We start from the raw sequence: 24,480 nt of genomic DNA, 5'->3' as shown, positions 1-24,480 counted from the left end.
CAGGAATGCCTTTCCTTCCCTTGATTGCACGAAAAGTTCCTGCCAGGTTTGGTGTCATCCCTTTGTGCCCCTTGTAGGGTGAGGACAGAAGGGGTCCCATTGGACAGGTGGGAAAACTGCAGCCCTGGGATGCTCAGGTACCATTAGGGTGGACTGGGACCCCAGCCCCTCCTGCCCCCTTACAGGATACCAAAGAGATACATGGGCTATCCCAAAAGACAGAGTCCCAGCCAGGGCAACTGCTCTTGTCCTTGGCTTCCTCCAGAGAAACAAGAGATTGGAGAGCAGAAGTCAGATCATACATGAATGTCCCCTTGGAAATAAGACAGGAAACTCAAAACTGGGTACCTGTAGTCCCAGCTATTTGGGAGGCTGAGGCAGAAGGATCACTGTAGCCCAGGAGTTCAAGACAAGCCTGGGCAACATAGCAAGATCCTGTCTCTTAAAATTAATAATTACAAATTAAAAAAAAGCCCGGGCATGGTGGCTCACGCCTATTATTCCAACACTTTGGGAGGCTGAGGTGGGAGGATCACTTGAGGTCAGGAGTTTGAGATCAGCCTGGCCATCATGGTGAAACCTCATCTCTACTGAAAATAAAAAAAATTAGCTGGGTATGGTGGTGCACACCTGTAATCCCAGCTACTCAGGAGGCTGAGGCAGGAGAATCGCTTGAACCTGGGAAGCAGAGGTTGCACTGAGCTGAGATCGCATCACTGCACTCCACCCTGGGTAACAGAGCGAGGCTCTGTCTCAAAATGAAAATAAAATAAAAGAGAGAGAGAGAAAAGGAAACTCAGGGGGCCAGGGCTTGAGGGGATAGGAAGATGGGAGGGTCTTCAATTTGGTTCCTTGCTTCTTTGGGCCAGGACTCAAGAGAGCCTCACTGACACATCTGCCAATCTGTCTTGAATCTTAACAAATTGCAAAGGCCACAGGCTATTCCACAAGCCATGGGAGCCCCCCCAAATGCAATGTCATGGGGGTGTTCCTGAAGTAGAGGACCCTTATAAAGCCTCTGAGGCCCAGAGAGGGGCAGCTCCCTGTCTAAGGTCACACAGCCAATCAACAGAGACCTAATCCAGAGGTCTGCGGGCAGGAGCTATAAAAAGGACAGGGAGTGTGGTTTGCCCTCTGGGTGAGCAGTGAAGGCGTGAGTCTCACACCCCCGGCTTCCGCTCCACAGCACGTCCAGCTGGGGGCCCAGGGTGCTGAATGATGGCCGGTCCTGTGGGCTAGGGGCCCAGCACAGCTTCATGAGCTCGTGAACCTGAGAGGCGGGGGACAGAGAATGGGGTCATGCCTGAGCAATCAGAAGGACACGACTCCCATTCAGTGTATTTTGTTTTGTTTTGTTTTGTTTTCTTTTTTTTTTTTTTTGAGACGGAGTCTCGCTCTGTCGCCCGGGCTGGAGTGCAGTGGCCGGATCTCAGCTCACTGTAAGCTCCGCCTCCCGGGTTTACACCATTCTCCTGCCTCAGCCTCCTGAGTAGCTGGGACTACAGGTGCCTGCCACCTCACCCGGCTAGTTTTTGTATTTTTTTTAGTAGAGACAGGGTTTCACCGTGTTAGCCAGGATGGTCTCGATCTCCTGACCTCGTGATCCGCCCATCTCGGCCTCCCAAAGTGCTGGGATTACAGGCTTGAGCCACCGCGCCCGGCCTGTTTTTGTTTTTTTGAGACGGAGTCTAGCTCTGTTGTCCAGTCTGGAGTGCAATGGCATGATCTTGGCTCACTGCCACCTCCACCTCCCGGGTTCAAGCAATTATTCTGCCTCAGCTTCCCAAGTAGCTGGGATTACAGGTGCGTGCCACCACGCCCCGCTAATTTTGTATTTTTAGTAGAGACGGGGTTTCACCATGTTGGCCAGGTTGGTCTCAAACTCCTGACCTCAGGTGATCCACCTGTCTCGGCCTCTCAAAGTGCTTGGATTATAGGCATGAGCCACCACACCCAGCCCCATTCAGTTTTAAAACACAAATTAAATTCCATCCCATCTCTGCTCCAAAACCTCCCATGGCTCCCTAGGGATCTTATTTATTTATTTATTTATTTGAGACAAAGTTTCGCTCTTGTTGCCCAGGCTGGAATGCAGTGGCACGATCTCGGCTTACTGCAACCTCTGCCTCCTGGGTTCAAGTGATTCTCCTGCCTCAGCCTCCCAAGTAGCTGGGATTACACGTACACACCACCATACCTGACTAAGTTTATATTTTTAGTAGAGATGGGGTTTCATCATGTTGGTCAGGCTGGTCTTGAACTCCTGACCTCATGTGATCCACTCGCCTCGGCCTCCCAAAGTGCTGGGATTACAGGCATGAGCCACCGCACCCAGCCCCTATGGATCTTAGAACACACTTCTTTTGAGACCACCCTGACCAACATGGAGAAACCCCGTCTTAACTAAAAATAAAAATAAAAAAAATTAGGCCGGGCGCGGTGGCTCACACCTATAATCCCAGCACTTTGGGAGGCCGAGGCGGGCAGATCATGAGGTCAGGAGATCGAGACCATCCTGGCTAACACGGTGAAACCCCATCTCTACTAAAAATACAAAAAATTAGCCGGGTATGGTGGCAGTTGCCTGTAATCCCAGCTACTCGGGAGGCTGAGGCAGGAGAATGGCGTGAACCCGGGAGGCAGAGCTTGCAGTGAGCCGAGATTGCGCCACTGCACTCCAGCCTGAGTGACAGAGCGAAACTCCGTCTCAAAAACAAAAAAAAGAAAAAAAAAATTAGCTGGGCGTGGTAGCGTGCGCCTATAATCCCAGCTACCTGGGAGTCTAAGGCAGGAGAATTGCTTGAACCTGGGTGGTGGAGGTTGCAGTGATCCGAGATCACGCCATTGCACTCCAGCCCGGGCAACAAGAGCGAAACCGCGTCTCAAAAAAAACAAAAAAACAAAAAAAACCACGTCTCCCCTGATGCCCTCCTTTGCTCATCTCCATCCTTCCTTGCCTCATTTGTTCCAGGCAGTCACACCTGCCTCCATCGCACTGGTGCTTAAACGCACCCAGCCCATTCCCTCCCCAAGGCCTTTGTTCCTTCTGTGTCTCCCACTGGACATTTCTTCTCCTAGCTTTACTCGTAGGTAGGCTTCTCCTCCTTCCAGCATTGCCCCCTAAGAGGCCCTCTTTGACCACCCCCACCCCACATTTCCCTCTGTTCATCTCTTTCAAGGCACTTATCATTACCAGAATTTTGTTTTTCTGTTTCGTTTCGTTTTGTTTTGAGACAGGGTGTCACTCTGTTGTCCAGGCTGGAGTGCAGTGGCACAATAATGGCTCACTGCAGCCTTGACCTCCTGGGCTCGAGCAATCCTCCTGCCTCAACCTCCCTAGTAGCTGAAACCACAGGTGCATGTCACAACACCGGCTAATGCTTGTACTATTGTAGAGACAGGGTCTCACTATGTTGCCCAGGCTGGTTTGAACACCTGGGCTCCAGTGATCCTTCCGCCTCAGCCTCCCAAAGTGTTGGGATTACAGGCATGAGCCATCACACCCAGCCTAGAATGTTCTTATCAGCTTCTGCTAGTTACTGGGGGGACAGGGTTCTCTCCCTATCTGGGTCTTCAGCACCCAACAAGTCCTGGCACACAGTTGGCACTCAATAAATGTTTTTGGCCTGAGCGAATTAATTTATCAATGACCAACCGCATGTTAGACACTTCCACAAAGGTTATGATTACATGATTATAAACCATGACAGGGTGGGATGTGGTGGCTCACATCTGTAATCCCAGCACTCTGGGAGGCCAGAGCAGGAGGATCACTTGAGCCCAGGAGCTCAAGACCAGCCTGGGCAACACAGAGAGACCCCATCTCTAAAAAAAATTTTTTTTTAGTTAGCCAGGCACAGTGGCTCATGCCCGTAAATCCCAGCACTTTGGGAGGCCAAGGTAGGAGGATCGCTTGAGTCCAGGAGTTCAAGACCAGCCTGGGCAACATAGCGAGACCCTGTCTCTAAAAAGCAAATTATTTTTATTTTATTTATTTATTTATTTTGAGATGGAGACTCCCTCTTTTGCCCAGGCTGGAGTGCAGTGGCATGATCTCAGCTCACTGCAACTTTCCCCTCCCAGGTTCAAGCAATTCTCCTGCCTCAGCCTCCCAAGTAGCTGGGATCACAGGCACCCACGGCCACACACGGGGAATTTTTGTATTTTTAGTAGAGACAGGGTTTCACCATGTTGGCCAGGCTGGTCTCGAACTCCTGACCTCAGGCGGTCTGACTGCCTCAGCCTTCAAAAGTGCTGGGATTACCAGCTGTGAGCCACCACACCTGGCCAAAATTATTTTTAAATTAGCCAGGCATGGGGGTGTACACCTGTAGTCCCAGCACTTTGCGAGGCCGAAGACAGAGAATCACTTGAGCTCACAAGTTCAAGACCAGCCTGGGCAACATAATGAGAGCCCCCCCCCATCTCTAAAAAATTACTTTTAAATTAGCCAGGCGTGGTGGTGTACACCTGTAGTCCCTGCTACTACAGACGCTGAACTAGGGGGATCACTTGAGCTCAGGAGGTGGAGGTTGTAGTGAGCTATAATTGTGCCCCAGCCTGGGCAACAGAGTGACCCCCATCTCTAAAAAAAAAAAAAAAAAAAACAAACCATGAACCTCACCAACATTTACGGAGCATAGACTGTGTGCTCGGCTTTGAGCTGAGCCCTCATAGGCACAGGTGTTCAGGAGTCTGATCTTCCCTCAAGCTATAAGGCGTTACTATGCTCATTTTGGAAAAGGGTAAACTGAGGCTCTGAAAGTGCTCTGACTTGCTTCACAGTGAGAAAGTAGCCAAGTGGGGGGTCAGGATCCTCATCAGCCTCACACTCTAGCCTCTCCTCTCAGTCCAGAGACTCAGGCGCCAGCTGGCTGGCCCGAAACCCCGGCCCAATCTACAGACTGGGAAACTGAGGCTGGCCCTGCGGCGCTCACCTCAGCAGGGCAGGCAGGAGGCGCCGGCAGCCTCTGGCCCTCCTCCAGCAGTTCCAAGAGAAGGCAGAGGGCGGGGACATCCCGCTCACATCCCATCATCCGCAGAAACTCCTGGAGCCAAGAGGGAGCGCATGTGGTGGGGGAGGGGCCACCCGTGGCGTGGGGAGGAGCCATGTGATGGAGCGGGGAGGGGCTGCCTGCACCGTGAAGGGGTCAGAAAGGTGAGGTAGGGTCCTCCCCACTGAGGCCTATGATGCTGGGACCAAGTGACCCCATGCTAAAGAGGGACGCAGGCGCAGACAGGTTGGAGACTGGCCACGAGGGGCGTGGAGGGAGAAGGAGGCTGGGGGCCCACGGGAGCCGACTCACGGCCGAGGGGCTGCAGCTTTTGTCACAGTAGGTGAAGAGCTCGTACAGGACGACCCCGAAGCTCCAGACGTCTGACTGGCGAGAGAAGATGTTGTCCGAGAGGGATTCGGGGGCATACCTGGAGAGGGGACAGGGAGGTCTTGAGATGCGAGAGTGGAGAAAAGACAGGAAGAGGGGGGCAGCCTTGGAATGGGGAACTGGTCAGGGTAGGTGGGGACTGTGAGCAGGTCAGTCCCATCTCCAGGGTCTCGGTTTCCCTGGCTGTGGGATGGGCGGATTCTCCAGCCCTGGGAGGTGCCTGGGAAGAGCCAAGGGGAGGGGGCGGGGCCAGTGTGGAGGGGCGGAGATGGGGCGGAGCCAGAGCCGAGGGAGGGGGAGGGGCCAGAACTGGGGGAAGGGCAGAACTAAGAAGGGGCCAGCACTGAGGGGCGGAGCCAGGGTGTTGGAGGAGTGGGGCTCTGATGTTTGGGCGGGGCGAGAGCTGAGAGAAGGGCGGGGCTAAGGCTGGGGAACAAAGCAGCGGCAGGGGGCGGGACCATGTTAGGGGAGGAGCCAGAGCCGTGGGGAGTAGGGGCGGAGCCTGGGCGCGGGTTCCCCACCAGAAAATGGGGCTCTGGCCCGGCTCGCGGACCACGTAGTAGTCTTTGTCAAGCGGCAGCAGCTTAGCTAGGCCGAAGTCAGCGATCTTGACGTGGGCCTCGCTCTCCACCAGGATGTTTCGGGCGGCCAGGTCGCGGTGCACGCAGCGGCGGGAGCCCAGGTACTCCATGCCCTGTGGGCGGGCGGTGTGAGCGTGCAGAGAGGATCCCAGGATAATCCGGCAGGCACCCTAAGCCTGACCTGGACTCTAACCCTAACCCAGACCCCAACTCTAACCCTACCCTCGAGCCATCCTTCACTGAAGTTCTGATCCTGAACCCTAAGCCAACCCCACCACCCCCGAGACCTGGACCCCAAACTTCACTCCTCAGCCTTCACCACAACCTCCACGCAGACCCCTGCCCAGGCCGAGCCAGCTGAATCCCCACAAGTCCCGGAGCGCCCCCTCGCACCTTGCAGATCTGCGAGGAGTAGAGAAGGAGGCGGCTGGCATCGAGGCGCGCGCGGTGCCGCTGCAGGAAGTCGCGCAAGCAGCCGCTGGGCAGGTACTCCATGACCAGCCGCAGGCTCTGGCGGCCTGGAGAAAGCAGGAGCTGTCACAGCAGGGCCCAGCTGTGCTCCTCCCCTCATTCTTCCCCGTTTCACAGTGGGACCTTGTGTCCCTCTCGCCCTCAGTTTTGCTGACTGTAATATGGGAACCGCGACAATTACACATTGCTAATATCTCTTGAGTACTTTCTACAGCATACATTGATGTGTTTATATATCACGGCCAGGCATAGTGGCTCACGCCTGTAATCCCAGCACTTTGAAGCCTCACGAGGTCAGGAGATCAAGACCAGCCTGGCCAACATGGTGAAAACCCATCTCCACTAAAAACATAAAAATTAGCTGGGTGCGGTGGCACGCTCCTGTAATCCCAGCTACTCCGGAGGCTGAGGCAGGATAATCACTTGAACCTGGGAAGCAGAGGTTGCAGTAAGCCGAGATTGAGCCACTGCATTCCAGCCTGGGTGACAGAGCGAGACTCCGTCTCAAAAACAAACAAACAAACAACAATAACAAAGTAAATATCACAATGACCCATTTTTCAGCTGGAGAAACAGGCTCAGAGAAGTTAAGGTTGCACAACTGGTAAGGGGTAGAGTCAGGATTCAAACCTGTAACTCATGTGAATCTGGATCAATCAATAATCACGTTCCCAGCCTATATAAAGTGGCCTGGCAGGAAGGTACGAATGTGCACTTTGAAAAGCACCCATACGTCTCAGTTCACTCATCCGGGACCTGGCTCACCCGGGCCATAGCTGACACCACGATACTTGACAATGAAATCACTGTGCAGTGCTTTGAGGATCTGAATCTCCCGCTGGAAGTCCCTCTGCTGGTCTGGCCCGCTGTGCTGCAGCTGTTTCACGGCCACCAGAGCACCTGTGTTGTCGCCTAGCGGGTCATAGCGGCACAGCTCCACACTGCCAAAGTTGCCCTGGGGGATAGCAGGACTGGCGTCCAGGCATCTGGATGCTGCTCTGCCCTCTCCAACCCATCCTGGCCCTGCCCACCTTACCTTGCCCAGCTGTGAGATGTACTTGAGGTGTCTCTCCTCGAAGATCGTGGGGTCTTGGCAGGCATAGAGCTGGGCACCATTCCACAGCCCATCACGAGGTGCCAGGGCACCAGGTGTGGGGTCTGAGAGGAGCTCATAGTCTGGGGTGGGGGCATGGGCAGTGGTAAGCAGCGCCTCTCATCCTGGGCCCCACTCCTGAGTTGACTTGCTGTGCAACCTCCATCTGCATGTTGACCCTCTCTGTGCACTATGGCAGGGCCATTGCAAGCCAAAGGAGACTGGAAAAAGTTGTCTCGCACCCCATCCCAGGCAAAGGAAGCCTCCTTGTGCAGTGCACACCCTGTGCAACTCCACATGGCTACAAAGATGGAGGATATAATGAGAACTCATTTCCCCAGTTCCACTGCTATGAAATGTGGCCACATGACTGAGCTCAGGCTGATGGACAAGATATGCTGGGTGCCCCTCCAGTCCTGGCCCATGGAAACCTAGTATGGGGCCCTCCACACTCTCTCTTTTATCCGCAAAGGATCCAACAGAGACCCAACACCAGAGGTGAGTGCAGCCACAAGGTGAGAGGTTCCTGGGGGCCTGGACACCCTCATCGAATGAAGATTAAATATCACACTGGGCATGGTTGTGTGTGCCTGTAATCCCAGCTACTTGGGAGACTAAGGCAGGAGGATTGTTTGAGCCGGTAATTCAAGACCAGCCTGGGGAACATAGCAAGACCCCATCACAAAAAAAAAAAAAAAAAAACTCCAGCCAGGTGTGGTGGCTCACGCCTGTAATCCCAATACTGGAGGCTGAGGTGGATGGATCTTTTTGAGACCGGGAGTTTGAGACTAGCTCGGCCAACATGTCAAAACCCTGTCTTTACTAAAAAATACAAAAATGTAGCCATGTTTGGTGGCACACCCCTATAATCCTAGCTACTTGGGAGTCTGAGGCACGAGAATTGCTTGAACCAGGGAGGTTGCAGTGAGCCAAGATCGTACCACTGCATTCCAGCCTAGGTGACAGAGGAAGATGGTGTCTCAAAAATATAAAATAAAATAAAATAAAAATGCATACAGGCATGCATCACCATGCCTGGCTAAATTTTTTTTTTTTTTTTTTTTTTGAGAGATGGAGTTTTGCCATGTTGCCCAGGCTGGTCTGGAACTCCTGGGCTCAAGTGATACACCTACCTAGAGCTGGAACTACAGGCATGAGCCACTGCACCCAGCCAAACATTTTTTTAAAAGAATAAAATGAGCCAGGCATGGTGGTTCATGCCTGTAATCCCAGCACTTTGGGAGGCCGAGGCGGGAGGATCACTTGAGGTCAGGAGCTCGAGACCAGCCTGACCAATATGGTGAAATCCCACATCTACCAAAAATACAAAAATTAGCTGGGCATGGTGGCATGCACCTGTAATCCTAGCTACTTGGGAGTCTCAGGCAGGAGAATCGCTTGAACCAGAGGTTCAAGGAGGCAGAGGTTGCAGTGAGCCGAGATTGTGCCACTGCACTCCAGCCTGGGCAACAGAGCGAGACTCCGTCTCAAAAATAAATAAATACATACATAAATAAAATATCATCATGTTGAACCTTGACTGAGGGGACTGTTTGTTACAGCAGCCATTGAAGCTCACACTGTCACAGTCACCAACCCCTCCAACCTTGCCAGACACACAAGGTGTGGCCTGCTGCAAACCACACTGCTTCCCCTGGGCCTAATATGACATCACAGCCCTTCCCACCCAACCCGGCCCAGCAGGCACCTGAAGAGATGAGGCTGTTGAGGTCACGAATGACGGCTCGGAAGGAGGGCCTCTGGACCGGCTCATAGGCCATGCACTGTTGAATCAGCAGGGCCAGCTCTGTCCACTTGGGGGCCGGCAGCTGCTGCCGGTCCTCATAAAATTGGAGTTTCTGAGGGTGAGAGGAGGAGTTGGTAATCCCCATCCCACCAGATGCACCCCAATCTCCCCAAACTGGATATCAGTCTACGCTCTATCAAAGTAGGGGCTCAGAGACCGATGCCAGGTGAGGGGCTCTGACCTTAGCAGGATCCAGGGCGCTGATGGGCATGGTGACGCCACTAAACACCTCCCAGACCGTGGCACCGAAGCCCCACTTGTCAGCTTCCAAGTTAAGTGTCTGGGCCTCCCGAAGACACTCGGGAGCCACCCAGGGGATCCTGTCGGTGAGCACTGAGGAATGGAAGTGGGATCAGGCATCCACTTCCTTACCCTGCTCAGCCCCTCCCTCCTCCACCTCCAGGAACTTACTCTCCAGGCTTAACACAGCGGGGCTGACCCCAGGGTCACTCAGCTTGATGAAGGGTGGGCTCCCATCAGCCCCCTCCCGAGCCAAGAGCACCTTCCGGGCGGAGACATTGCCGTGGGGGAGGCCTTTGTCCTCCTAAGGGGGCCAGGCATAGGGAAATGCCAGGGAGGGTTTGATGAATGAAGAGTCTGTTTGGCAAACTCCTAGACATCCTTCAAAGCCCATTTGGTACTGCTCAGACATGCTCCAACATCATCCCTGACTCCTGACATCCTGTCTTGCCCCTCTAGTTCACCCCCTACACTGACCTGGCTATGTCCCTCCCCTTCTCAAACACCACCCCATCCTGTGACTCCCCAGTGCCTTTGACACAAAGTGAAGCTCCTCAGCCTGGCATTGAAGGCCCTTGCTCAAGCTTCCAGTGAACTTCCCTTCCACACTTGCACCCTGGTCTCCTGCCAACAGAACTGCCTGATAGACCCCAGGGGATGCAACACACTATCTAGCCTGCAGGCCTTTGCCTAGGCTGTTCCCACAGCCTGACGTGCCTGCCTTCCTTTCTTCTCTTGATGAACTTCTACTCAATCTTCAAGGCCCCATCTCCAGTGTTCCTTCTTCTAGGAAGCCTTTCTCTGTGCCCAGCCTTATCATTCACTACAGCCCCTGACATCCATAAATGACTTGTTGTCTTCTAGTGTTCTCACAGCCTCAACCTAAAATGCCCTCCCCTTGAACACATACCAAACTCCTATGCACACTACAGAGCCCACTCCCAATTCCTCTTCCACCCAGAGAAAGCCTTCCCTGGGAATGGAGGGTGGAGCAGGCAGAGGAGCACTCACCAGATAGTTGAGGGCATAGGCCAGCTGTTTGACCACCTGCAGCTTCCAGCTGGCTGGCACCAGGTGGCCACGTTTTCGCAGATACATGTCTATCGCCCCCAGGTGTACAAATTCTTGCACCATGGTGCCTGGTTGGCAGCAGGGAGAGGCGGGATTGGGTGTGTTGAGCAGGTTCTGCCAACACCCTGGCTCTCAGGGTCTCTCAAACTCTCATCTCTGTTCCCTCCCCTGCTACCTCTGTTCATACTGTACTCACCTCTCCTCCCACCTCCATCTCTGAATGATTTGCCTGCAATGCCTGGAAGGTGCTGAGCCCTCTCTGTATCTGTATCTCACTTTTCTTTTCTTTTATTTTCTTTCTTTTCTCTCTCTCTCTCTTTCTTTCTTTTTTCTTTCTCTTTCTTTTCTTTCTTTCTCTTTCTTTCACAGTCTCACTCTGTTGCCCAGGCTGGAGTGCAGTGACGTGATCTCGGCTTACTACAACCTCTGCCTCCCGGATTCAACCTATTCTCCTGCCTCAGCCTCCCAAGTAGCTGGAACTACAGGCGCATGCCAGCATACCCAGCTGATTTTGTATTTTTAGTAGAGACAGGGTCTTGCCATGTTGACCAGGCTGGTCTTGAACTCCTGATCTCAGGTGATCCACCCGCTCGGCTTTTCTTTTTTGTTGTTGTTTTTGTTTTTTGTTTTTTGTTTTTTTTTTTGAGACGGAGTCTCGCTCTGTGGCCCAGGCTGGAGTGCAGTGGCCGGATCTCAGCTCACTACAAGCTCCGCCTCCCAGGTTTACGCCATTCTCCTGCCTCAGCCTCCCGAGTAGCTGGGACTACAGGCGCCCGCCACCTCGCCCGGCTAGTTTTTGTTTTTGTTTTTTTTTTTTTGTTTTTTAGTAGAGATGGGGTTTCACCGTGTTAGCCAGGATGGTCTCGATCTCCTGACCTCGTGATCCGCCCGTCTCGGCCTCCCAAAGTGCTGGGATTACAGGCTTGAGCCACCGCGCCCGGCCTCGGCTTTTCAATTACAGGCGTGAGCCACCATGCCCAGCCTTTGTATCTTACTTTGCATGTTCTGTGTCCTCTGCCTAGAACACCCCTCTTCCTTTCCTAATTCACACTTGTCCTTATCTTTCCAGGTTAGAATGCATCTTTGTCTACCCACAAGCATTGCCTGACCCCCAGGCTGGCCCAGCAGCCTCTCTGATCATGCACAGTGCCCCATGCTGCCCTCCTCGCCCCTCATCACGCCCTGCCTGTCACATTCTAACCTCTGTCCCCAGCTCTTGGCCCATCCTGGACTCCCAAACAATGAAACCAAGGCTCAGAAAGGTTATGTGACCCGTGCAAAGCTGCAGAGATTAGAAAGCCAGGTTTGTCTGACTTCAGATCATTCTGGGGCTGAGTATGGGTGGGAACATGGAGCCACTTTCCAAGCAGTGATGATGAAGAGACATAAATAAAGGGTTATGAACATGGCCCCCATCCACGGAGGCCTAGTGTGTTGCCGGTGCTGTCATATAGAGGCTCAGAACAGAGGTGGGAAGAACAGCCTGGACTTGGGTGAGGCAGGGGTGGGGTGGGAGGGTGAGGGGCTCTCACTGTCTCCAGCCATGCACACGCCGTGGAGCAGCACGAGATGCCGGTACGACACTTGGCTCATCAAGCTCGCTGCTTCCAGGAATGACTGGGGAAGATGGGAAGGGAGAGAAGACACGTGGGTTCCTTCCACTCCAACAATCCCACATTTTGGGCTCACAAACCTGCCTTAGGTGAACATCTGGCCACAGTTCACCTTTGGCCCTGGAGTCTGCCATTAGTGCACACAGCACTACCATGATTTTCTGACACAGGACGGAAGCTCCCACTATCATCTACCTTTTCTCTTTTTTTTTTTTTTTTTTTTTGAGATGGAGTCTCCCTCTGTCACCCAGGCTGGAGTGCAGTGGCGCAATCTTGGCTCAGTGCAACCTCCACTTCCCAGGCTCAAGCGATTCTCCTGCCTCAGCCTCCCGAGTAGCTGGGATTACAGGCATGCACCACCATGCTTGGCTAATTTTGTAATTTTAGTAGAGACCGGGTTTCTCCATTTTGGTCAGGTTGGTCTCCAACTCCTGACCTCAGATGGTCTGCCCGCCTCACCCTCCCAGAGTGCTGGGATTATAGGCATAAGCCACTGTGCCCGGCCTAAAATTTATAAAGATGAGGTGTCGCTAGGTTGCCTAGGCTGTTCTTGAACTCCTGGCTTCAAAGCATCCTCCTGCCTCAGCCTCCCAAAGTGCTGGGATTACAGGCATGAGCCACCACGCCCAGGCCCCTGTGTGTTTTTAAATTTCTCTGTATCCATGACCCCCTCTCCAGCCAGCCCTGACTCCAAATGTCTGGTCCCCACCGCTCTCACCTCCATGCAGTTCTTGTGCTTAGCATCCATCACTTTTAGCAGCACCTCTGTCTTTCGGGACTCCCCATCCACCGCCTCGTGGCGACAGCCCCGGTAAATCTTGGTGAAGGACCCATGGCCCAGGTTCTCATGCTGAATGGTGAGGGGACAGCAGAAGGGGCCAGTGAGGGGGTTCCTGCAGGATCCCAGCCCAAGTGATACATAGCTGCTAGCCCCATTTTACAGATGGGAAAACCGAAGCAAGGCAAAGTTATAGCGTGTGGCTGTGGCCACACATCTGAGTCTCTGGTCCACAGACTGAGGTATCGTCCCATTTCCCAGGGCTGCTTACCCACTCTAGGCTGTCAGCGGGGATCTTGTGAAATGTCATCTGACTCAGCTGACATTGGGATTGGGGCTGAACCAGGGAGGACGTGGGTGGGCTGCAACCTCTCTGGACCACGATCAAGTTGGACTTTTCTATGGGGAGAGGATGAGGGACAAAAACCAGAAATCAGAGGTGAAAAGTCCCCAAGGGTTAGCTAACTCATGCCTTAGTTTGGGGTACCTCTAGAAGCCGCCCCTGATGAAGACTCCAGGGCACATGGTTTTCTGTTGTTGTTGTTTTTGTTTTGTTGTTGCTGCTGTTGTTGAGACGGAGTCTCACTCTGTCACCCAGGTTAGGGGGGCAGTGGCGAGATCTCAGCTCACTGCAACCTCCGCCTCTCAGGTTCAAGCGATTCTCCTGCCTCAGCCTCCCGAGTAGCTGGGACTACAGGTGTGTGCCACCATGCCCGGCTAATTTTTTTGTCTTTATTGAGACAGAGTCTCACTCTGTCACCCAGGCTGGAGTGCAGTGGCGCGATCTCGGCTCACTGCAACCTCTGCCTCCCAGGTTCAAGTGATTCTCCTGCCTCAGCCTCCAGAGTAGCTGGGACTACACGTGTGTGCCACCACACCCGGCTAATTTTTGTATTTTTAGTGGAGATGGAGTTTCACCATGTTGGCCATGCTGGTCTCAAACTCCTGACCTCAAGTGATCCACCTGCCTCAGCCCCGCAAAGTGCTGGGATTACAGATGTGAGCCATTGCGCCTGGCTGGCATATGGTTTACTTGAAAGGAGATCCAGAAAGCCCTCATAGGGATTTTGGATGAGAGACAAGGAAGGAAGGAGCCCTGCAGGGGGCTTTAATGAGCAAGTGGCACTGTGGACAACCAGAGCTCGGTTCTATTAGGGATTCTGGGAGACTCTGAAGAACTCACATCTCAGAGTTGTCCCATCAGAGGGGTTTGTTGAAGAGTGAAATTCACCCAGAGCTGAGAGATGGAGAGAGACTAGGTGCAGGTGACATGGCTCACATCTAGCTGTGCCTAGATCAAGCCAGACCTAAAGGTTATATATCTCTAACTTCCTGAGCCAATAAATCACCTTTTCTTCCCTAACCCACCTTGATCTGCAGTTTCTGCCATTTGCCACCCACACAGGAGTTGTCACAGACATAGAAAGCCAGGGTCCCAGATCAGCCACTCATTTCAGGGGAGGAGGGGGCTCACCTTTGGGTCTGGGGATACAGCAGGAGGTGAGGGTCACTGCAACCCCATCTACGTGCAGCCTCCCATCCCAGCAGGCTGCCAGGAGCTCTCGAAGGCTGCTGTGGGATCGGCTGAGGCCAACCAGAAAGAAGGTCCCTGTGGGGCTGCGCTGAATGAGGCAACCCTTATAATCAGGACCAAGGGGGCTCTGCAAAAGAAGAGTGAACCCTGAGTGAGAGTGAGTGACACTTTTCCTCTGAGTCCTTCTTCCTTTTTTTTCTTGGAGACGGAGTCTGGCTCTGTTGCCCAGGCTGGAGTGCCATGGTGCGATCTCGGCTCACTGCAACCTCCGCCTCCTGGGTTCAAGCGATTCTCCTGCCTCAGCCTCCCAAGTAGCTGGGACTACAGGTGTGTGCCACCACGCCCAGCTAAGTTTTGTATTTTTAGTAGAGACAGGGTTTCACCATTCTGGACAGGATGGTTTCGATCTCTTGACCTTGTGATCCGTCTGCCTTGGCCTCCCAAAGTGCTGAAATTACAGGTGTGAGCCACTGTGCCAGGCCTTTTTTTTTTTTTTTTTTGAGACAGTCTCGCTCTGTTGCCCCAGGCTAGAGTGCAATGGCATGATCTCTGTTCACTGTAACCTCCATCTCCCAGATTCAAGTGACTCTCCTGCCTCAGCCTCCCGAGTAGCTGGGATTACAGGCTTGTGCCAACACGCACAGATAATTTTTGTATTTTTAGTAGAGACAGGGTTTCACCATGTTGGCCAGGCTGGTCTCGAACACCTGATTTCAGGTGATTTGCCTGCCTTGGCCTCCCAAAATGCTGGGATTACAGGTGTGAGCCACCATGCCCAGTCTCAGTCCTTCCTCCTAAAGCATCACAAAACTCATTCCAGTCTCTAGACCTTTGAATGTGCTGTTCTGTTCCCTGAGGGTGTCTTTTCCCTCCTATTCTTCAGGAACCAAATGCTGACTGATCTTTTAAATCTCAACTCAAACGTCACCTCCTCCAGAAAGCCCTCCACTACCCACCCTAGCCGTAGACCGACCTGTACACAGACAGTGAGGAGGAAGCTGTCAAAGTCCTGGGGGCTGCGGCGGAGAACATAGGAGCCAGGACGTGAGCCCCCAGTCTTAAGCTTGTTTATGGCAAAGTCCAGACTGTGGGAAAAGGTGAGAGGGAATGGAGAGGAGTCAGAAACAGAAGGAGACAGAGAGACCTGGGCTCAACTTCAGGTACCTCTGTAGCCCTGGGATCCTTGCCAGGTGATACTCTCCCCCCATTTATAAAATCAGCCACAGGCAGGGAATGGTGGCTGAAGCCTGTAATCCCAGCACTTTGGGAGGCTGAGGCAGGCGGATCACGAGGTCAGGAGATCGGACCATCCTGGCTAAACGGTGAAACCCTGGTCTCTACTAAAAAAAAATACAAAAAAAAAACTACCAGGTGCGAGGTGGCAGGCCGCTTTAGTCCCAGCCACTTCGGGAGGCTGAGGCAGGAGAATGGCGTAAAACCCGGGAAGGCGGGGAGCTTGCAGTGAGCTGAGATCCGGCCACTGCACTCCAGCCTGGGCGGAACAGAGCGAGGACTTCCGTCTCAAAAAAATTAAAAATAAAATAAAAAAAAAATAATAATAATAATTATAATAATAATAATACAAAATTAGCCAGGCGTGATGGCGAGCACCTGTAGTCCCAAGTTATGCAGGAGGGCTTGAGGCAGGGAGAATGGTGTGAACCAGGAAGCGGAAGCTGCCAGTGGCCGAGATCGCGGCCCTGCCTCTCCAGCCTGGGCGGGACAGAGCCAGACCTCCATCCTAAAAAAAAAAAAAAAAAAAAAAAAAAAAAAAAAAAATTTGGCCGTTAAAAGTCTTGGAGTACTTCCCGAGAGGATTGTTTTGTTTTTGTTTGTATTAAGGAGACAGAGTCTTGCTCGGTTTGGATTGCCCAAGCTGGGAGTTGCAATCTCCGCTCACTGCAAGCCTCCAACTTTCCCTAGGCTCAAGTGATCCTCCTGCCTGCAGCCTCCAGCATTCGTTGGGACTACAGGTCAAACCATCCAAAGCCAGCTATTTTTTTTTTTTTTTTTTTTTTTTTTGTAGAGATGGGGTCTCTCTTGTTGCCTAGACTGGTCTCCAACTCCTGAGTTCAAACAATCCTCCCGCCTTGGCTCCTCAAAGTGCTGGGATTGCAGGTGTGCACCACTATGCCTGGCCCTTCCTGGGAGATGAAACAAGAGGCTGTAGGGGAAGGTAGGCGACTTATCCATCTCCAGGAAATGGCCCTGGGGTCAGAGAGAGAGAGAGAGTAGCGGTCACCCTGGGCAGCAGACGGAATACTTCAGCTTCACTGAGCGCTGACTGTGCGGCAGGTGTGGTTTGAGCACTTGACCCCTGTCCAGGGCTCCTGGAAGGTGAGGACACTGAAGCATGGACACTGCGTGGCCGCAGAGGCCGGGAATGGGGGGCAGGTTCTTACGTGATGGGGCCGTGGCACTGCTCTGCCACCTCCTCCAGCAGCCTCGGCGGTGCCACCTCCTTGCAGAAGAAGTGCTGGGAGTCCGTGGTCAGCCGGAAGTAGCCGTCCACGAGCGCCACGAAAGACAGAGCCTCGGGCAGCCCCGGGAACTCGGCCTCCTGCGAGGGACAAGCGTCAGAGCCCAGTGCAACCGGAGGGTGCCGGTCCCGCCCTCGGGGTAAGGCTGGAGGGGAGGGGGATCCTGCACCCACCAAAATCTGGTTGTCTGTCCTGGTGACAGTGACCAGGCGGTGCTCCCCGGCCGGGCCAACGCGCGGGGCCTGCTTGATGCTAATGTCTACGATTTCTGGAAAGTCGCAGAAGGGCTGGAGGACCTGGGAAGGAGGAGATACCGAAGTGGGGGCCCTGCTGGACCCCACCAAACCATGCCCATGAGCTCCCCAAACCACGCCATCCCCTTCCCTACCCCTTTCCCACTCAACCCTTCCAAGCCGTGCCCCCTCCTATCAACTCTAACCCTCTCAACCCCTCCCCTGCCCATCCCCAAACATCTCCCACCCACTCTGCCAATCCCCGCCTCCTTCTCTCTGCTGGTACCCCGCTCCTTGATCCCTGCCCCACTTCGCAGCCTCCCAGCTTTCGGAGCCTCACTCCGTCTCTTAGTCCTGCCTCGTTCCAGCGCCCACCCACCCACTCCCCTCCTCAACCCCTCCCATTTTCATTCCGGCGTTGCTCAGCCCCACCCTTCACTCATCTTGCCCCTCCCACTCCCGTAGTCTCCTCCCTTCCTAAGCCCCGCCCCTCGTTAAGCCTCGCCCACTTCCCCATCTCTTTTGCTTTGGCTCCGCCCCACATCCCCGCCCACTCTCCGGCCCCTCCCGAGCCCCACCCCACGTTGGCCCCGCCCAGCGGAGGGTCCGCCCTCACCTCCTGTTCTCCCTGGGTCCAGGCGATGCCTCCGTCACCAGCCACGCGGAGCAGCCCCATCCCGTCCTGGCCACCAGGGACCCCAGGGAGGCCCACATGGAAGGTCTCGGCGGCCCCAGCCGGATCCAGCCGCTCCAGATCCATAATGTACTTGGCCATGAGCGAGTGCCGGTCGGCCTGGCAGGCGGCCACGCGGCGCAGGGCCCTGCGCACTGTCCTCCGAATACGCCTCCGCGTCACGAAACTCAGGCCCTGGATCAGGTCGCGCAGGCTTGGGGGTAGGCAGGCCTTGTAGCTGCGGGAGTTGGAGGGGAGGGAGCCGGTCTTCAGCGTCGGGACGAGTCACCGCGGGGACACACACAAACCCAGGCTTTAGGCCAGGGGCTGGGGTGAGCCCCAGTTGGAGCAAGAGGCACATATAGACTCTCATTCAGGGTCAGATATGGGGACAGGACCTCAGAGTAGGGGAGGGCCATTGGCGCCCACAGGTCGGACAGGGACCCCACAGGCCTTTTAGCTGGGGGAGGTCAGGTGTCTTTCCAGCTGGAGCCTGGAGGTGGAGAGGGCTGGGTTCGTGGGAGGCCCTGGGTCATAGGAACACCCTGAAAGCTTGCAGGGGAACTCCATTTTGGGAGCCCGGCAAAGCCCCAATGGAGCCCACGTTGTTTACTCCCAAGCAGAGGCCGTCTCCACAGTCTGGTGGCTCTCACCTGACAGTCTTCAGCAGCTCTCCTGGCCGCTGGGCCTGCTCTCGCGCCATCCGGGCCAGGTCCAGCACGGCCAGGCTGAGACACTCACCCTGCTCCTTGAGGCTGAGGCCCACAGGGAGGCGCCCACTCACCAGGTCACTGCGGTGCTGGGGGGCCGCCACAGGGAGCATCAACTGAGGCCACCCAACTTCAAGCCCTGATGTTAACCTGCAGATCCCCCCAATCCTGGGCTGACCCCCACCCCTGGACTGCCACAGGGAGGGTCAGACGAGGCCCCACCTGATTGCAAGCCAGCCCTGATGTTGTCCCTTGGGCCCCCAACCCCTGGGTCAAACCCCAGGCGGAACCTCACCTGGGCAAAGAGGTGCTCCAGGACTGGCAGGTCAAGGATAGCGCTGGCCAAATCCTTGCGTAGCCCGAAGCGGTGGCACTTGTCCAGCCCAAACCAATTGGGGAAGTAAAAGCTGTTAGGAGAGGAGAGAACCCTGGGATGAAAGTGCAACCCAGCCTCAGTAGGAGTGACAGTATGGTGGTGGGGCAGGGGGAGGGGGGGACAGATTCTGCAGAGGCCTCACAGAGCCCAGCTTATACCTTTAATTTGCTGTGTGACCTTGGGCAAGTGACCCACCCTCTCTGTTCCGTTTCCTCATCTGAGAAATGGGTAGTGATCATATCCTCCCTGGGGCAGGGGTGTGGGCACCTCGAAATGCAAGGAGATGATCAATCCCTGGGGGCTGGAGGGGGCACTTCCTACCGAATCCTGTAGAGCAGGACTTGGGTGCTGGCATCCTCCACGGAGAAGATGTGGCTCGGGGGGAACCAGCAGGACAGGTCCTCCGTGGCCAGAGCAAAGAGGGAGTGGTACACAGGCAGGATGCCTACAGGTGACGGTCCCATCAGCTCCCTCCTGAGTCACCCCATCGGTGGCTTCAGGAGTGCCAGGATCATACCCAACCATCCAGATCGTTCCATACCTCAAGAGATGACCAGCTGTTCCCTTCATGTGCCGTCACACCTCTCAGTCTGCACAGGCCATTCCCACTGCCTCAGAGGCTCACTCTGCACACCCTTCTCCATTACCAAACTCCTACTCATCCCCCAAAGCCCCAACTCCAATGCTGACTTCTGCAGGCAACTATTCCAGCTCCCAATCTCGGCCCCACACAGCCCTATCCTTCCCTCTGGCCTGATCTACTAGGGATGCACTCACCGCTGGCCTTGGCAGCCTGCACGCACAGGTCTTCAGCCAAGTGGTCCCCAAAGGAGAAAGATAGGCGCTGGGGGGGCCCGGGGCCCCGAGCGGGCAGTAGCACGTGCAGGGCACCAGCCTCCGTGGACAAGAGGCTGCAGGAGCGCTGAGGGATCAGGGGTGTCTCCTCACTTGGAGGTGCCATGAGTGCAACTTGCCTGGGCCACAGAGAGAAAAAGCCCTTCAGTCCTGCTCAGAGAGGACTGGACTTCTGAGCGGGGAGGGCATGGAAAGGAGTAATGGAGGCCAGGCACGGCAGCTCATGCCTGTAATCACCGTATTTTGGGAGACCAAGGCAGGGGGATCACTTGAGGTCAGGAGTCTGAGACCAGCCTGGCCAACATGGCAAAACCCTGTCTCTAAAAAGTGCAAAACTTAGCCGGGTGTGGTGATGTGCCCCTGTAATCCCAGCAACTCAGGAGGCTGAGGCAGGACAATCACTTGAACCCGGGAGGCAGAGCTTGCAGTGAGACAAGATCATGCCACTGCACTCCAGCCTGGACAACAGAAAAAAAAAAAAAAAAAGAAAAGAAAAGAAATAAAGAAGGAGCCTCCCTGGGATGGGCCCAGGAGGAAACTGACTCCCTGCTTCCCAGCTCCCAACACCTCCCACCCTCTCGCTCACTTGCCCTCAGAAACAGCGCTCAGGGCCCCCAGCTGGGTGGGGCAAGTGGTGGGGCTTCGAGTCCCCTGAGAAAAATCAGGGAGAAAAGCAGGTCACTCAAATTGACCTGAATGAAGAAGATCTGAAGAAAATATCGGGAAAAACAAACAAAAACCTATGTTCCAGCAGGGCGCAGTGGCTCATACCTGTAACCCCATCACTTTGGGAGGCCAAGTAGGAAGGATAGCTTGAGACCAGGAGTTTGTTTTATGTTTTTTGTTTTTTTGAGACAGAGTCTCGTGCTGTTGCCCAGGCTGGAGTGCAGTGGTGTGATCTCAGCTCACTGCAACTTCCGCCTCCCAAGTTCAAGAGATTCTCGTGCCTCAGCCACCCCAGTAGCTGGGATTACAGGTGGGCACCACCATGCTCAGCTAATTTTTTTGTATTTTTAGTAGAGATGGAGTTTCACTATGTTGTCCAGGCTGGTCTCAAACTCCTGGCCTCAAGTGATCTGCCTGCCTCAGCCTCCCAAAATGCTGGATTAATGTGTGAGCCACCACGCCTGGCTGAGACCAGGAGTTTGAAACCAGCCTGGGCAATATAGTGAGACCGCCTCTTAAAAAGAAAAAAATGCCTTGTAATCCCAGCACTTTGACAGGCGGAGTCGGGTGGATCACTTGAGGCTAGGAATTTGAGACCTCATGTCTAAAAAATTAGCAAGGCACGGTGGCATACCCCCATAGTCCCAGCTACTTGGGAGGCTGAGGCGGGAGGATACCTTCAGCTCTGCAGGTTGAGGCTGCATTGAGCTATGATCACACCACTGCATTCCAGACTGTGTGACAGAGCAAGACCTTATCTCTAGAAAAAAAACAACAACAACACGATACAAAACTATGATCCAAAATAATGCCCCAGGGCTGGGGTGGGGCGGCATTAATAAGGGTCTTTTTTGTTTTTGTTTTTGTTTTTGTTTTGTGAGACAGGATCTAGCTCTGTCTCCCAGGATGGAGTGCAGTGGCACAATCTCGGCTTACTCTGCATCCTGGGTTCAAGTGATTCTCCTGCCTCAGCCTCCCGAGTAGCTGGGATTACAGGGGCATGCCACCATGCCCGGCTAATTTTTGTATTTTTGGTAGAGACGGGGTTTCACCTTGTTGGCGAGGCTGGTCTGGAACTCCTGACCTCAAGTGATCCTCCCGCCTCAGCCTCCCAAAGTGCTGGGATTACCGGTCTGAGAAACTGCTCGTGGCCTAATGAGGTTTAAGATAACCAGAGGACTAGGACCCCTAGGACTCAGCTTTCGCAGCTGTGAAATGAGCTGACTCCACAGCAGCCTCAGTGAGGCGCTTTGCTGAGCCCAGTCCAGGCCTAAAGTGTCAACTCAATTAATCTGCATTAATTTGTATACTTCTTGATGATGTGCCAGTAAGCAATCAACAAGCACCTGTTAAACCAAACAGGAAGGGCAGTTGGCACAGCGGTGTGGTGGTTACCATGGGAAGGGAAGTCTTGTGGGGGAAAGAACCTTACCAAAGGGACACTTTGATGTCACCAATGCCCAGACCAAGAATGAGCACATTCCTCGTCCCAGGAACCTTGGAGAAGCCCCTTGTCTCCCAAAGAGAGATGATGCCTAGTTTTGCCCTTTATAGAAATAAAATCACACAGCATGTCCTCTTTATCTTCCCCTCAACATCAGTCAATCAAGCTGTTTTGTTTTGTTTTGAGACGGAGTCTCGCACTGTCACCCAGGCTGGAGTACAGTCACACGATCCTGGCTCACTGTAGCCTCTGCCTCCTGGGTTGAAGCTATTCAGTCTCAGCTTTCCGAGTAGCTGGGATTACAGGTGCGCACCACTGCGCCCGGCTAATTTTTGTATTTTTAGTAGAGACGGTGTTTCACCATGTTGGCCAGGCTGGTCTCAAACTCCTGACCTCAGGTGATCCGCCCGTCTCGGCCTCCCAAAATGCTGGGATTACAGGCGTGAGCCACCTCGCCCAGCCTTTTTTTTTTTTTGAGACGGATTCTCATTCTGTCTCCCAGGCTGGGGTGCAGTGGCATGATCTCGGCTCACTGCAAACTCCACCTCCCAGGTTCAAGCAATTCTCCTGCCTCGGCCTCCCGAGTAGCTGGAATTACAGGCACCTACCACCATGCCTGGCTAATTTTTGTGTTTTTAGTAGAGATGGGGTTTCACCATGTTGACCAATCTGATCTCAAACTCCTGACCTCCAGTGATCCACCTGCCTCAGCCTCCCAAAGTGTTGGGATTACAGGCATGGGCCACTGTGCCCAGCCCCAATCAAGTTTAAAATAAAGCTTCAGTGGCAATGGCACCCCACTGCAATCCCAGCTTACTCAGGAGGCTGAGGCAGCAGGATGGCTTGAGGCCAGGAGTTAGAGACCNTTTTTTTTTTTTTTTTTTTTTTTTTTGAGACGGATTCTCATTCTGTCTCCCAGGCTGGGGTGCAGTGGCATGATCTCGGCTCACTGCAAACTCCACCTCCCAGGTTCAAGCAATTCTCCTGCCTCGGCCTCCCGAGTAGCTGGAATTACAGGCACCTACCACCATGCCTGGCTAATTTTGTGTTTTAGTAGAGATGGGGTTTCACCATGTTGACCAATCTGATCTCAAACTCCTGACCTCCAGTGATCCACCTGCCTCAGCCTCCCAAAGTGTTGGGATTACAGGCATGGGCCACTGTGCCCAGCCCCAATCAAGTTTAAAATAAAGCTTCAGTGGCAATGGCACCCCACTGCAATCCCAGCTTACTCAGGAGGCTGAGGCAGCAGGATGGCTTGAGGCCAGGAGTTAGAGACCTGCCTGAACAACATAACAAGACCCCTGTCTCCAAAAAAAAAAAAACTTAACAAAATATTATTATTTTTTTAATATTGAATGAAAACAATGAAGTCAGAGGTGATGTTTGGGCCTAGAAAACGCCTTTTTTTTTTTTTTTTTTTTTTTTTGGTTTTTTAAAAATGTTTGTAGAAATGGGGGTCTGGCTATGTTGCCCAGGCTGGTCTTGAACTCCTGGCCTCAAGCTATCCTTCTGCCTCGGTATCCCGTTTATAATCCCCAGCGTTCTACATCCTGGCATGGTCGGGCACCCTGTGTCTGGACCGGGAAGGCTCCGAGGGTCGGGGATGGGAACTCCGCCCCTCAACCCCTCCTTCCCACCCCTCAACCTCACAGCCCCCATTGCGCATGCGCATTGACCCCTCCAGGTCCGCAAGGCGGGCAACTCCGGGTCTTATTAAAAGCTGAGGTCCAGAGAAGCGAGCAATCGGAGGATGCGAGTCCCAGCTCGCATCTGTCTGGCAGCTTTCCTCTGAGGCCTGGAAGGCGAGCTCACCTTTGCCCTGGCAGCCCCCTGTGCCAGCCCAGCCATCCCCAGCCACCACCGTCCTCCCCCAGTGTCTGGGCAGAGCCCTGCGGCATCACCAGCTCTTACCTAGCAGGCAGGGACCCTGGGCCTTCGAAGGGAGAGCAGAGCCGGGAGGCAGCGAGAGGAAAGTCCCACTCGGCTCCTTCCTGTGTGGGCCCCTTGGTTTCCTGAGCCACTGTCATTTACCGAAAGTCAGGGCCCTGTGGGAGACGGGGGCGGGGAGGCGGCCAAGGAGGGGCAGAAAGTTCCGGAAGCCTCTGCAGCAGCCGCCCTGCTCAGACAGGCTGCTGGAGACCCCTAACCCAGAGGAACTGATGATAACACAGAGAAGGGTCTGGGTCACACCAGGGGCTCAGCTGACTCTAGACCCACTTGTTAAGTGGGGGCTCTGGCCCGCCCCTTGTTGCCTCAGTTAATCCATCTGTAGCATGTGTGAGTTGAGCACCCAGTGGAACTAATTTTGCACCCGGGGAAGGAAACCTGGCTGGATCTGCCCAGGAGGGAAGCAGGGAAGTTGCCCCAGAGGAAGGTCAAGTTCTTCTTTGAGGTATTTCTCCCTTAAGACTCAGGGAGACATTGGATGCAGTGGCTCACGCCTGTAATCCCAGCACTCTGGGAGGCTG

At 54.1% G+C, this 24,480-nt stretch overlaps 1 protein-coding gene across 2 annotated transcripts; it reads right to left on the bottom strand.

Annotated features, from left to right (window-relative positions):
• Positions 1-722: 722 nt before the first annotated feature.
• Positions 723-24,188, bottom strand: JAK3 (Janus kinase 3). Of its 2 annotated transcripts, XM_017879480.1 has the most exons (25): positions 23,924-24,188; positions 21,998-22,111; positions 19,822-20,018; positions 19,366-19,489; positions 18,964-19,075; positions 18,612-18,757; positions 17,902-18,196; positions 17,226-17,348; positions 16,975-17,132; positions 15,546-15,657; positions 14,513-14,699; positions 13,310-13,437; positions 12,979-13,110; positions 12,180-12,264; positions 10,588-10,715; positions 9,748-9,880; positions 9,518-9,669; positions 9,238-9,388; positions 7,473-7,612; positions 7,202-7,391; positions 6,359-6,483; positions 5,906-6,078; positions 5,307-5,424; positions 4,938-5,048; positions 723-1,270 (listed from the first exon to the last, which is right to left on the bottom strand). In XM_017879480.1, the coding sequence occupies exons 1-25, from the start codon at positions 24,037-24,039 to the stop codon at positions 1,103-1,105; spliced, it is 3,618 nt and encodes a 1,205-aa protein (XP_017734969.1). In that variant the 5' UTR covers positions 24,040-24,188; the 3' UTR covers positions 723-1,102. The 2 variants fall into 2 exon arrangements, with proteins under 2 accessions (XP_017734969.1, XP_017734970.1); XM_017879481.1 differs by lacking the exon at positions 21,998-22,111 and having other exon boundaries at positions 23,924-24,044.
• Positions 24,189-24,480: the final 292 nt, after the last annotated feature.

The sequence above is a fragment of the Rhinopithecus bieti genome, unplaced genomic scaffold (assembly GCF_001698545.2).
Source record: "Rhinopithecus bieti isolate Rb0 unplaced genomic scaffold, ASM169854v2 scaffold_9899, whole genome shotgun sequence".
Taxonomy (NCBI): Eukaryota; Metazoa; Chordata; class Mammalia; order Primates; family Cercopithecidae; genus Rhinopithecus; species Rhinopithecus bieti.
The sequence above is the reverse complement of the archived record's forward strand: the minus strand, read 5'-3'. Positions and strand labels throughout refer to the sequence as shown.

Excerpts from the sequence above, each read along its gene's own strand:
- JAK3 (XM_017879480.1), bottom strand. The coding sequence starts at position 24,039 with ATGACAGTGGCTCAGGAAACCAAGGGGCCCACACAGGAAGGAGCCGAG. Across the intron at positions 13,111-13,309 it reads CCGCTGACAGCCTAGAGTGG|CATGAGAACCTGGGCCATGG; the intron begins GTAAGCAGCCCT and ends CTCACCATTCAG. Across the intron at positions 6,484-7,201 it reads TGGTGTCAGCTATGGCCCGG|GCCGCCAGAGCCTGCGGCTG; the intron begins GTGAGCCAGGTC and ends TGCTTTCTCCAG.